At 43.2% G+C, this 13,882-nt stretch overlaps 1 protein-coding gene across 1 annotated transcript; it reads left to right on the plus strand.

Moving 5' to 3' along the window:
- The first annotated feature begins 923 nt into the window (after nt 1-923).
- LOC147895730 (uncharacterized) lies at nt 924-2,892 on the plus strand. Its single transcript, XM_087383184.1, has 5 exons — nt 924-1,226; nt 1,426-1,546; nt 1,937-2,114; nt 2,286-2,373; nt 2,528-2,892. The coding sequence occupies exons 1-5, from the start codon at nt 1,109-1,111 to the stop codon at nt 2,719-2,721; spliced, it is 699 nt and encodes a 232-aa protein (XP_087239310.1). The 5' UTR covers nt 924-1,108; the 3' UTR covers nt 2,722-2,892.
- Nucleotides 2,893-13,882: the final 10,990 nt, after the last annotated feature.

The following is a 13,882-nucleotide window of genomic DNA, read 5'->3' on the forward strand; positions in this document are numbered from 1 at the left end:
ATGCAAGATTGAAGGATGACTATACCTTTATTCATATGGTTGTAGTCCATGTAACAATATTGTAAAAACTGCAATGAGGATCAATTATTGTATCACCTTATTCATGTATTTGTTGGACTTCAGCTTCCAAAATATGGACATCACAAAATCAATAATAAATCACCACCCCTGACATTTGTAGGGAGGATCGGGTCCTAATGGACTTTGTGTCGCGTCTGATGTCCACTATTTTACTTATTCTCTTTTGGCTTGCCCTGTGGGTAGCCTTAGCAATGCTTTGAGTTTTGCAAAGCTAAAAATCCTCATTATTTCTATTTGTTGGGGTGAGAATTTCCTATTGGTTGCTAGCAACTTTGGTAGGCTAGTATTTATGACTTTGGTACAAAGGTGATTGGTCCAAGTATGCTCCTTGTAAGAGGCTTTAATGCATGCAGCATTTATGAATTCTTCCTCTCTCTCTCTCTCTCTCTCTCTCTCTCTCTCTCTCTCTCTCAATGAAATTCATCTTGTTGACTATTGGACCATTTGCATTTACTACTCTTTGTACACTCTTTCCTTTTCATGCCTCCAATTTTATGCTCTCTCTTAAGCATTTCACTCACCCATAGTAGGCCTAATGAATGATAGACCTAATGAATGATAGATGTATATCATTCACCTTGTTTCCTTAAACAATTGATAAAATAGTAGGATTCAGCTTCAATTTCAAGTTAGCAGTTACTATCTCCACGATGGAAAGAGTGTCTCCAGCAAATCTAGTTTCTCTCATAGCCCACCTATTTAGTTTGGTGCACAAGTGACAAGAGTTGTGAGGGGCTTCTAACCAGTAGGATAAAACTGAATGGGACTTCGTAAGCAAGAGATAGGAATCTGATAAGGGACGCTTGTCAAACGTTGTTGGGTTGCATTGATGAGATAAACGTTGAACTTACTTGCTTTCCCTCCAGGCTCCGACTCTGCCTGAGTCGTCCTTTTGTTCCCACTCACGATCTCTACATTTCTCACTCTCTACCCAACTTGCATTTCTCGCTCCGAGCTAAGCAGAAGCCTCAAAGCTTTTTTGCTCCTCCGCTGTCCTCTTGCTTCTGTTGCTTTGGCTTTGTTTGCCATGGCAGCCAATAACCCCGTTGCCCTGCCCTTCTTGCTTACTGTTACTAGCCTTGTTATCGCAGGATTCAGCTGGGAGAGCGTCCCGGTCAGCGTGCCCATCTGGTGGAGCGCTTACGGTTTGTGCCGCCGCATCCTTTTAACCGCATTCGTTTTCTGAGTAGCTGCACTTTCTCCCGCCTCCCTCGTGATGGTTTTTTAGGATCAGCCCTTTTCACAAAGTTGCCGATTAGAAATCTATATACGTGAAAAGGCCAGCACGGGATAACTGTTTGACATTGCAATCTTTGACATTTTATTGTTTGGTGCTTGCTGCAGCACATCCTATCGCATACGTTCCGCGCTGGTTCGGCCTGTTGTTACTCCCTGTTTTGCAGCTTGTAATCCCATACATCATGTATCAAGTTGCGTCACGCGATGAGAAGCTGGAGAGCCAAAGGTGAGTACTTTATCAGGAACGCTTCTCCAAGCGAAATTTGGGGCCAAAAGTGGCATGAATGTCTTGACATTTTTGTGCGCAATCTCTTTGGGAGGGCACGATGCCACAGGTAAACTGACACACGCTGAGCTTTTGTTTTGAGCGCCGCGTTCTCGATGTCCGCCGATATCTGTTTCGATTTCGATAAACCGTTGGTGAATCTTCTTCTTACCGTTGGTCGAACATTGAATTGCGTTCAATGTACGAGTAAAGTTTCTGAACAGAAGTTAAAACTTCGTACATTGTCGCAACACAGGGTTACGCTCCGTTAAATAATATATCAAATTCTAGGTTAGCTTTGTGGAATTTCGATTTCAAGTGTTGACGTGTGGACTCTCGGATCCATACCAGTGGCGAGTCATCATATGCCGTAGCGAACATCATAGCGTTACCAGCCATATTTCTGTTCTCCGTGTACATTCTCGTGTATCTGGACGCTGCAACAAGCGACAGTCACGATTTTCTACCAAGAATTTTCTCATCGAACGTTGGGGTATGGGCGCTCTTCTGGCTGGGTTACAACTTGCAGGTATGACGACCAGGACACGAGGTGACATTTATGTTTCCAGCAGTGAATGCCCGAACTGAAGGGCTATGCCAGCTTGGATTGCAATTATGATAGCAGCTATACTAAACTACGCTATTGCATGGCCGGTGTCATTTTGAATTGTGCTGATGTTTCTAGCTGGCTGTCTGTCAGTTTGTGGAGCCCAACTGTTCAATTGGCGTTCCATTCTTCTACTCGTTGTCACAGAAAGATTTATGGGCAAAGACGCACAAACGTGCAGGTATGTGACGGGAATTCTACGAAATACTCGTCGAAGGCTTCGCTATTCTACTCTATAAAAAGACGCGGATTGCTGGAATCTGTCGCACGATCTACTGTGCTGCATGATTTTATTATCAGTCTCGTTGATACAGATCATGCTAATCGGGTTTCAGGAACGGTGCTGATGGTGTTTGGCGTGATTCTCTTCGTCTTCGCGCTGTCGTGCCCGATTGGGATCGCTTATTTAGTGGTGACTTTGGTGCTTTGGATAGGAGCTTATGCGCTTGCCATTCTTGATTCCTACATGCTCTCCCGAATTCAAGTTGAAGCAGGGGACTTAAACGAGAGTCTTGTGACGCAACCATGAAAGCCATTTGCAAAGTCCGAACTGTTCTTGTAGATGAGAATGGCAGGCATATGATCTGTGTGAAATCGATGAGCAGGATAGCCGCAAAGAAGCATACATTCATGTCGAAAATTGAATTGCATGGTCTAAACATGTTAAGGCATGCCTGCTTCATCTTAAGGCCTTAATGCATTTTGGTTGGAACTTCACCTTAAGGCTTTTATGCATTTTGGTTGGACTCTCTCTCTCTCTTTCTCTCTCTCTCTCTCTCTCTCTCTCACGCACACACACACGTACACACACACACACGCACATGCACGCACACATTCATAGTTTACTTTCTTCACCTCCTCCTTTGGTTGTGTGTGCTTTTCTGTGGTTTAATAAGTGCAAGGAGAAACTTAAGAATTTTAGCCTTTGTTCTTTACATTTTTCTCTATTTGCATTAAAGGATCTCTTGATACACTTTCATGCCTACTATGCAAGGCCCTCCCATGACATTACCTTGTTAAAGGATCTTATCACGCACCTTCATGCTTAGTATGGAGGCATCCTCAAACACAATATTGTGAGCATGTGTGGATGATACACCCACCTTATGTACACATGTATACACCTGCGTGGTTATGATGTTGCTACTTGCCCCCGTCCCATCTTCTATGTGCATACCTTGGTGAGTGTGATGTCATTACTTGCCCCATCTTATAGCAACACTATGGTTATTCACAATGTTACTACATGCATCAAAACTACAATGGGATTGGCTTACATAGATGAGTCACATTTGCAATTTTGAGATCAAGTACTCCAAAACTTGTATATATCCACCACGCTTTTAATGTATTGTTGATTTGACATTCAGGTAGACAACCATCAAGGGTCTGATAGTAGATTTTAGTAGATATTAGATGGATAGTTATGGGCTTACACAAGCTCTAAAGTTGGGTCTTATTGCAAGAGAAAGAGGATTTATATTAAAGAAATAAAAGATCAAAATTATAGTTTAAAGCTCAGTAAAAGACTAATAAACTTGTTAATCCGGGGTGCTTAGGCTTATATTTCAATAGTGTTTCTAATAATTAATACAAAAAATTTGGACTCAAAATAGGGTCTTGGAAGAGAGCCCTTGGCCGTGACATGAAAGGATAAGGTTGATAAAATTGAGTAAACTATAGGATGGTAGAGGATAGTAGAATATTGGAAATGGTCAGACTTTCCTATTTCTTTATTCAATGGAACAGGTTTCATGTAGACCTTCCACATGTTGCCTCAACTCTTTTATCACGTCTTTGATCTGTAACCAAACTTAAAAACCACTTGGCCCCTTTTTCCCCTTCATTACAGGGACTGCACAGGTTGGCTGACTTGGTTTAGCTCACGGCAATCAACGTTCCAGATAGACCATGAATGATGCAAGGTTTTAAAGCCTACATGGAGCTACTGGACGAGATTATTTGAGATAGAAAGAAAGAAAATGAAAATTCAAGCATTACACTTATGCATGAAAATCAATCTTTCTTTTGCCCATCTCTTAACATTGGTCATTTTGCCTACTACAGTCTCTAGGAAGATATGATTTCAAAGCTTTTGTGAAAGTTTGAAGTCTATTCAAGAAACTTTTAATTAATAATTTTATTTGATAGTTTTAAAATGTTATTTGCAAATGTAATATGTGACAAGGAAGTACAACACTCTTATAGAGTGCACACACAAACTAAAGTACCTAGTGTATATGGGATAATTCCCAATATGACACGTGGCACTCTCACACAAATACTAGTTCCTAGTACACATTAGAACACTCAACTTGACTTCATGTTCTAACACCCCCCCATGAAGGAAAGGTGAGTGATAGCATGAGTTCATAAAAGATGCAGTTCCTTGATATTCCCAACAAATCCCCCCTCAAGGAAATGCCTCATACTGCAAGGATAAATCATAGGCTCATAGGTTTGATGGACTGGTAACAGTGCTTAATACTCAGGTGAGACCCCGACCATTGTCATTTGAGGAGTTTTGTGCTTTCCTTATGGAGGAGGAATTGAGGCTTAAAGCTCGAGATGGAGGCAGCAATGAGGATGCTACATTCTCTGCCACTATGAAAGGCAAAGGTGGTTCCTCCACCAAAGGTGAGTCCTCTACTAGTGGTGACAAAAAAAAGAAGGGTGGCAAGAAGAAGTTTCAGGGAGAATGCTTCTACTGCAAGAAGAAGGGCCATGTGATTGCAGATTGCCGGGTCAAGAAAGCAGATGAAAAGAATGGTACCTTGAAGAAGACAGATAAGGGGAAAGAGATAGCTAACATAGTGGAAGTAGAGTTGGATCTATTTTTGGCCATTGAGGAAGAGTGTTCCTCAGTTCAAGAAGCTTCAACCACTGATTCACGGGTATTGGACAATTGGACAGTGGTGCCTCCCGTCACATGACCTGCAAGAACGGTCTATATTGTTCCATGCAGCCTCTATAGGAACCCATCACCATGACGGTTGGTAATAACACAAAATGCCTGTTGAGGGTACAGGTATGGTTTCATTTGTTTCTGTAAATGGAGATGTTAAGAAACTATCTAATGTGCTATACATTCCATAAATCAAGAGAAATTTGCTATCAGTTGCTTCCATAACTGACCTTGACCATGAGGTGAGGTTTAACAAGACAGGAGCAAAAATTCTGGATAGTGCTAGCAATCTTGTTGGCACAGGAGTAAGGAGGAACAACCTCTATGAGCTAAGTGCTCTTACAGCCATCGTTGGAGTAGGCACAAGCAGACTTTGCCATGAAAGATTCGGCCACATCGGATTTGCAGTGTTGAAGGAGATGCAGAAGTAAGGTATGGTTGCTCACTTATTTGCAGTAGCAAAAATCAAAGAACCATGTGAGGCTTGCATGATGGGCAAGCAACAGAGAAAGGCATTCCCACCAGATAGCATGAATAGAGCAAACGCTCCTCTAGAGTTGGTGCATGTTGACTTGTGCGGTAAGATGCCTACACAAGCCTTGGGGGGATCTTCCTATTTTTTATTGATTGTCATTGATGCCTATAGTAGGAAGATGTGGGTGAACTTTCTTCATAAAAAGGCTCAAGCTTTTGGTAAATTGAAAGAATGGCTATAGCTTGTTGAAAATGAAACAGGGAGAAAAGTGAAGCAAATTAGATCGGATGGTGGTGGTGAGTTTTTTTTTACAGAGTTTGGAGATTTTTGCAAGAGCAAAGGGATCAAGTGACAAACGATGACACCATATATGCCTCAGCAAAATTCAATTGTTGAACGCCGAATGCGGACCACCGTGGAGATGGGGAGGTGTATGTTGAAAGGTGCTAGATTGCCAAACCACTTTTGGGCTAAGGCTATCAATACTACAGTTTACATCCTTAATCATAGCTATACAAAGGCACTCAAAGGGAAAACACCACATGAGGTTACAACGGTAAGAAGCCATCTGTCTCCCATTTCAAAATGTTTGGGTGTGAATGCTATGAGCATGTACCAGACAAAGAGAGAAACAAGCTATAACCAAAAAGCACCAAATGTATCTTTTTAGGCTATTGTGGATGAGAAGAAAGCCTATAAGTTGTATGACTGAGAGGCAAAGAAGATCACAGCGAGCTGCAATGCGTGTTTAAGGAGTAGCCACATGCAATGGAGGCAGAGAAGAGCTCTTCTACTTTATCATCAAGTGAAGAGGTAATTCACTATCGACCTATCCCAGGAGCTATAAAGGAGGAGAAAATATCAAATGATGAAGTTATAAGTCACCAACCTGTTGTTACACCACCGGAAAAGCCATTGCCACAATGGGTAAGGCAACTCTATGACCATGATACCCAGATGCCTATGTCTATTGAGTAGCATGTAGATGGACCAAGGTGGTCTCAGAGAATCGAGGAGCAAAGGAGGGCTTCTACTCACATAGTCAATATGGCCTTGATGGCTGAGATTATTGCAGAAGTAAAGGAGCCTGTGAATTTGGAGGAAGCACTTGCAGACTGAGATTGGAAAAACACTACGCAAGTAGAATATGACAGCATCATGAAGAATGAAAATAGGGCGCTGGTAGATCGACCACCTAACAATTTGGTTATTGGCACCAAGTGGGTTTGGAAGGTAAAGTACAAGACCGATGCGACTTTGGAAAAGTACAAACCCAGATTGGTTGCACAAGGATTTTTGTAGGTTGAAGGATTTGATTTTTAGGAATCTTTCACTCCGATTGCCAGAATGACCACTATTCGCACAATACTATCAGTGGCTACTCATTAAAAGTGGCTAGTTTCACAAATGGATGTTAAATCAGCATTCTTGAATGGTGACCTCAAGGAGGAGGTGTACATGGCTCAACCACCAGGGTTTGAGGCCCCCCATTTTGAGAACAACGTATGTAAGCTCAAGAAGGCTTTGTACATGCTGAAATAGGCCCCAAGAGCATGGTACCAACCGATAGACAATTTTTTTTATAAATTAAACTTCAAAAGATGTGCCTCAGATGCTAAATTGTATGTGTACAAGAAAGGTGGAAAATCTGCTGTTATTGCTCTATATGTGGATGATCTCCTTATAATAGGTGACTATGAAGACATGATCCAATAGACAAGAAAGGCGTTGAGTACTGATTTGAGATGACAGACTTAGTCTTGATGCACTATTTTTTGGGGATTGAAATATGGCAAGAGCCAGGCAAGATATTCATATCTCAGCAGAAATATGCAAGGGAGATCTTAAAGGCATTTGGTATGTCCTAATGCAAGGAGATAGCTACACCTATGGAGGTAAATGAGAGGTTGTCTATGGAGGATGCCTCACCACCAGCAAACATCGCGAGGTACATGAAGTTGGGTCCAGAGTCTCATCTATCTGTGCAACACCAGACCGGACATCAGTTTTCCTGTTGGCATTTTGGAATGCAGGGATGCAGGTGCTCAGGTATGTGAAGGGCACTCTTGATTATGGCATCACTTATGGTATGGGCACTTCCTTGGCTGGTCATTGTGACTCAGATTGGGTTGGAGATGTTGATTCCAGGAAATTAATTTCTGGATATTGTTTCTCTTTAGGTTCAAGTATCTTCTCTTGGATCAGTAAGAAACAACCAACAGTGGCCTTGTCTTCTATCGAGGCTGAGTATAAGGCAGCATGTTTTGCCACTTTGAAGTAATGTGGCTGAGGAGGATCTTATGCACATGGGAGTGCAAGAGGATGAGGCAATTGTGCTGAGATGCGACAATCAAAGTTGTATGGCCATTGCTAAAAATCCAGTGTTTCATGCGCGCACAAAACATATAGAGATTCAGTATCACTATGTGCATGATTTGATCAAGGATGGGATAGTGGAATCGATCTACTGTCTAACAGAGCAAAATGGAGTAGATATCTTCACCAAGGCACTCGGGAAGGATCAGCTTTAAGATCATCTTCAGAGACTCGGCATTGGTGGGCTGAGAAGGTAGTTCACCTACGGGTGGACATTGAGGGGGGGTGTTAGATATGCTCAATGCCCCACCCTCCTTGTAACCATCAATGGTCCAAGGTGCTCAAGTTGTAAGGCCCCCATATGAGGAGAAGCCATGTGTGAGCCCGAGACACTGGATGGATCCTGACTTGCATGTCAGATGAGGTCTATCAATGAGACCGTTGATGGTAGAAAGGTGATTGTGTGGGAGCCCCTTATTCTTGCTGGGGAGTTGGCCCCTAGTTGGTGGGGGTTCAAGGGTGAGAGCCCCAAAGGCAATGGTATAGGGAATATTCCTTGAATATTCCATGGATGACTAGTCGGTTCCAGCAACTAGGTTGACTCGTCGGTTCCACCGACTACCGCCCTTATAGCTATAAAGAGGCAACCTCCCCAGTCCATTGGATTAGATCAGTCAGATCTTCCAGCTAGTATCTGTCTAGATCGCCATCTAAGCTCCATTGTGGAAGTGCATGGGTGGACGGAGCCATCATCTATACTACATCAGTATTCTTTACATCCATCTGATGTAAAGACCATCCCTTTGATGGAACCATAGCAATGACTACTCTTACGGTTGCCATCCTTGCAACCAAACTGAATGTTCCTTCATAATCAATGCCATATGGCTGTGCATACCCCTTGACAACTAATCTTGCCTTGTATCTGTTCAGAGAACCATCTGCATTGTGCTTTACCTTATAAACCCACTTACAACCAATTGCATTCTTGTCTTTAGGCAAAAGCACCAATTCCCATGTAGCATTTGCTTCCAAGGCATCCATTTCTTCATTCATGGCTTTCTCCCATTTTTCTTTTCCCATGGCTTGCTCAAAATAAGTGGGTTCTGGTTGTTGACCATATAGGCATAGTGAATGGCTATAAATCCATCATATTTTAGCCTATCCACAGGATACCTAACTCTGGTAGACCTTTGCAAAATAGTCTCACTTCTAGGTGCTCTCAAAACATCCGTGGTCTTCCTTACTCTAGGTGTAACAACAGAAGGAATACCCAGCTCATCATCAATGCTCTGTTCTGAGCCACTAGATTCACCACCACATAAGAGTGACTTGCATTCACATCAAACATGGGCTGATCTACCTTCTCTTTTCCTTTTTGTGATACCTGCATACCACTATCTGTATTGCTTTGAGGAGATTCTCTTGATCTCAATCTACCTGTCCATGGCAAATTATGTGAACCACTGGTACAGGACACTATAGGTCCACTAATATTGTGATTGCTGCTGTGAATTCTGTGCACTCAGTGAGCCGTCGACGTACTCCCCAGCCGTCGAGACTCGGTTCTCCAGCTACGAGTGGTCAGCGTAGTCCCGCGCAGTCCCCAGCTACGAGTGGCCAGCGTACGAGCTCGACACGATAGGGTGGCAGGCGTGAAAGCAGGGAGAGCGGTGGCGGATGCATGGCACAGTGCTTTGGGCCATGTGGCGGTGAGGCCGAGGATGATGATTCCGATGATTTAGACGTGCCTCTGGGTGATGGTACGATTTATTATGACATCACCCAGACAGGAGGCATCTTGATGGATGCGCGGGGGAAGGATATAATGGCCTTCATGCGCTCTGTAATTGCTAACAATTACAGAGATTGCTTTATCCACTATAAAGACCACCCAAAGAGGTTGGCTGATGAGACCCTCGCTACTGTTCGCTCTAGGTATCCTAACCCCCCCAATCGCCAATTCACAGATAAATGGGGGAAGTCAAAGATTGTTACGATACTTAGCAATAAAAGATCTTCCCTTAAGAGGCAGGCACTAGCGGAGCTTGCCAGACTTGAGGTAGGTCAACCTCCAAGGGGCCCGCCCCACATCGCTCAGAAGCGTGAGTGGAAGAAGGCAATGAAGTCAGCGAGGGAGGAGCCCAGTCTACAGCACGTGGAGGCATGGAGGATCCAGATGGAGGAGTATGGGAGCGCGCATTTTGGAGCAGGGGGTGTTGAATCATGGGAGGCCCAATTTGTAAGTATCGATCTCAAATTATATTGCTTATGTAGTTTATTAGGAGGTTGGTTGTTTCTTTGTACTAATCCCTCCACAAAGTGTATCGCGGTCATGCAGCTTGAGATCGTGGTCAGATACCCTACTCCAGTGGAGACAGCCTACCACCGCCACCATCGCAGAGGAGATACATGGAGGCACGTCTATGATGACGGGGTGATTACTGAGGAGCAGTATACCCGAGCGACTGGACAGGCCCCCCAGGTATTTGAAAGTAATTAAATAATGCCAAAATTATAAGTAAAGATTTGATTTTTCATACATTGATATATGTTGTCCCTTGTTTACAGGGCGCCCCTGCACAAGACGACGAGGAAGACGAGGAAGGAGGTGCAGAAGGGAGCACAGAAGGCAGCGCAGAAGGGAGCGTGGAAGGCAGCGAGGATTAGTCGTAGAAGTAGTGCTACTATTCTTTTTTGTACTTAAAGCCATTGGCTTGGCTTCGTGCCTCTTGTATATAGACTCCTCTTATTTTTTGTACTTGAAGCCACATGACATGGCTTAGCTTCCTTATTTTTTGTACTTGGAGCCACATGACGTGGCTTAGCTTCGTGCTATATGTATATACAAGCACTTTTTGAGCTTTCAATTTTATTGCGTTTTGGAGTTGTAATATTTTATTTGGAATTGTAATTAAAATGAGGTTGGCTGTAAGAATTGAATTACAGAATGTGGATATGGGATTCTTGTAACTATATAGCATACACAACATACACAGTATTCTGTAAAATTTATTTAAAAAAAAAAGGCGCGTCTATCAGTGCGTTTACAAACGCGTTTATATTCGCGTCTGTCTGTTCGATTTGCATCTATACGTGCGTCTATCAAAGCGTTTATATGCGCGTCTATTTACGCGTGTATGAGCGCATCTATACGCATGTAAGTCTGATATATAGATGCACTAATAGACGCGGGTCTCCTGACGCGTAAATAGACGCGCAAATAGACGCGCCCGTAAGTTTTTTATTTAGTTCATGAAACGCGTCTGTGCGCGCGTCTATGGGTGCTTTGTCTTGTTGTGAAAGGACCACAAACAGGACATGCATGGTAACTCGATGTAGTGAGACCTGAACAATAGATGCAATTAAGAGTTGAAGGTGGGTTTAGGGTGCCACATCCTTTGCCTATTCATAATTAGAAGTGCAATGCTTACCTGAACACTCACCATAGCCTAGGAAGTCATGCATCATCCACATCAAGACTGCTTTGCAGTTGAAGTCTCATGACGAGGGAGGCCTGCTCACATCATGCACCTTGATATCTCTCCAAAGTATCTCTAGCTCGTCAATCAAAGGCTCAAAATAAACATCAGGATTTTTGACTTTATGTTTCCCTGGAATTAGAAGGGACAGCATAACATGTCCTTTTTTAATAGCCATAGAGGGTGGAAGATTATAATTCACCAATATCACTGGCCATGCACTGTAAGAGGTGATTTTGAGACCAAATGGGTTCACACCATCCATACCCAATCGAAGTCTCAAGCTCCTAGGTTCTTCCTTGAAGTTTGGCCATGTGTCTTCAATATGCTTCCATGCAAGAGAGTCTCTGGGAGTTCTCCACTTGCCATCGGTTGATTGATGGGAGGAATGCCATGACATGAGCTCTGCAATGGATTTGCACTTGAACATATATTGGATGCAAGGGATTATGGAAAAATGTCGCAGAACCTTACAAGGCATGTCCAAAGTTTTGAGATCTGCTCTATATCTTGCCTCTCCACAAGTAGGGCACTCTCTTGCATCCTTACGTAGTCCACGAAATAAAATGCAATCCTTGACGCATGCATGGATGCGCTTGTAATCTAAGCCTCCAAGAGAGGTCACATGTTGCCTTGCCATATCTCTTGAGGTCGGTAATTTATTTTCCCTTGGAAGCATTTTACACAATAGCGTGCACGTGAAGACCATAAATGAGGAAAAGCATTCGAGTAATTGACCCACTAGCATAATTCACCATGTTTGCAAGACAGACTTTAAAGCTTACTTGAGTAATGCATTCAAACTTACATTGCTCCATCCATAGATGGTTTTAAGTTTAGTAACTCAAGGGAGGCACGTAGAATAGAGAATGTGTACCCCTCAAATAGTGGAGTCGATGCTGTGGTAAAAAGATCATCCTGCTCCGTGCTATCATCCCTCCCTTCGGATTGATGGACATATAAATCCTGCACCATATCATCAAACACCTCCTCCTCCACGGCTTCATGATGTAATGGTGGAGGGCTACTATCACCATCACTTCATGCATCTGTAACGGTCCCTCCTGAAAATTCCACCTCATATCGCTAACGCTTCACCTCCTCACGGCAAGCATAGGGCAACATATGTGGGTGTGGCACTGCATCCTATGACATCGATCACACATACATTTGATTTTTTGCTCCAACCACATTTCGCGATGGTGGATACGGAGGGATTCATCCTCACTAGAGCTACTTCTTGAAGATGAAGACATCCTACAAACAAGCAACCCAAAAATATTTGCTTTTCTTCAAATATTTAATTTTAAATCTCTATGGCATGTTTAAAGGTGCATCTAAAACTGCATCTGTCTATTCTATGGTGCGCGTCTATAGGCATGTCTAAAACCGTGTCTACTCTGTGTATTTATACGCGAAATTACACGTGCATATAGACGCACTTATAGACACACTTATAGACGTGACTATAGATGCGGTTTTCAAATCTACTTTTAGTGCGCTTGCTTTGCTTTTCTTCACATAAGCTTTACACGGCTTGCTTGCTTTGTTATTAACAGATCCACAGTCCTAAGAGGAAGGCACCCACACTTACTTCCAGGCTTATAGGAGAAGAGGGTGAACAAGGAAGAGAAGCAACTTTGAAGAAGGACAAGAAGCTTCCGTACCTCTATTCAAGGTAAGTCTCTTTACAGTTGATCTTCTTTGAAAGTTGCTCTCTTTGGATTTGTCCTTTGTCGTATCTAAGAAACGAATGATTTTGGTATCAGTGTTATGCTTTTGTGTCAGGTGCATGTCCTTTCCCAGTTTTTAGAATAGTCCGTCTGTCAGAGCGTGTCTATAGATGCATCTTAGAGCACATCTAAAACTGCATCTACAGGCGCATCTATCGACACGTCTAGCCTGTTTACAGACACAGATAGTCGTGTCTATAGGCATGCTGTTATATGCAAAAATAGACGCGCTTCTTAGATGCGCTTCGACAGTTTGACTTCCCGTCTCTTCTCTTCCCTTCCCTTTCCTTCTCTTCTCTTCCCTTTCCTTTTCTCTCTCTTTTTCTCTTCTTTTTCTGTACTTAGCTCATCAGTAATCTTCTTTTTTTTCTTTTTTCTAGTTCATCATGTGGCCAGGAAGCTCTTCAAGCTCACCTGATCTCCGGGAGTCTATTTTTAGGGAGTTATATAATCTTTTAGGGCACCCTCCTAGTCCTATGGAGTTATATGGCTACATGATGGGTACTCTAAACACCCCCCAGGAGTCGGCACTACAGACTCCAAACCACCCCAATCCCACACCAGCTGAGATTACCCCAGCGGAGTCAGCACAGCCTAGCCAGGTACATAGCCAAGGCCCTTCCCCCATGCCGTCTTATGCCCCTTCCCCCATGCAATCTTATGCCCCTTTCCCCATGCTGTCAGGAGGTCCTTCTATCTCGCAGAGCCGTTGACATACTCCTGTACAATCAAGACTCCGTTCTCTAGCTACGAGTGGTCCACGTAGTCCTGTGCAGTCT

This window comes from Dipteris shenzhenensis, chromosome 12, assembly GCF_047967505.1.
Source record: "Dipteris shenzhenensis isolate YYH24624 ecotype China chromosome 12, Dip_SZ_1.0, whole genome shotgun sequence".
NCBI classification, from domain to species: Eukaryota; Viridiplantae; Streptophyta; class Polypodiopsida; order Gleicheniales; family Dipteridaceae; genus Dipteris; species Dipteris shenzhenensis.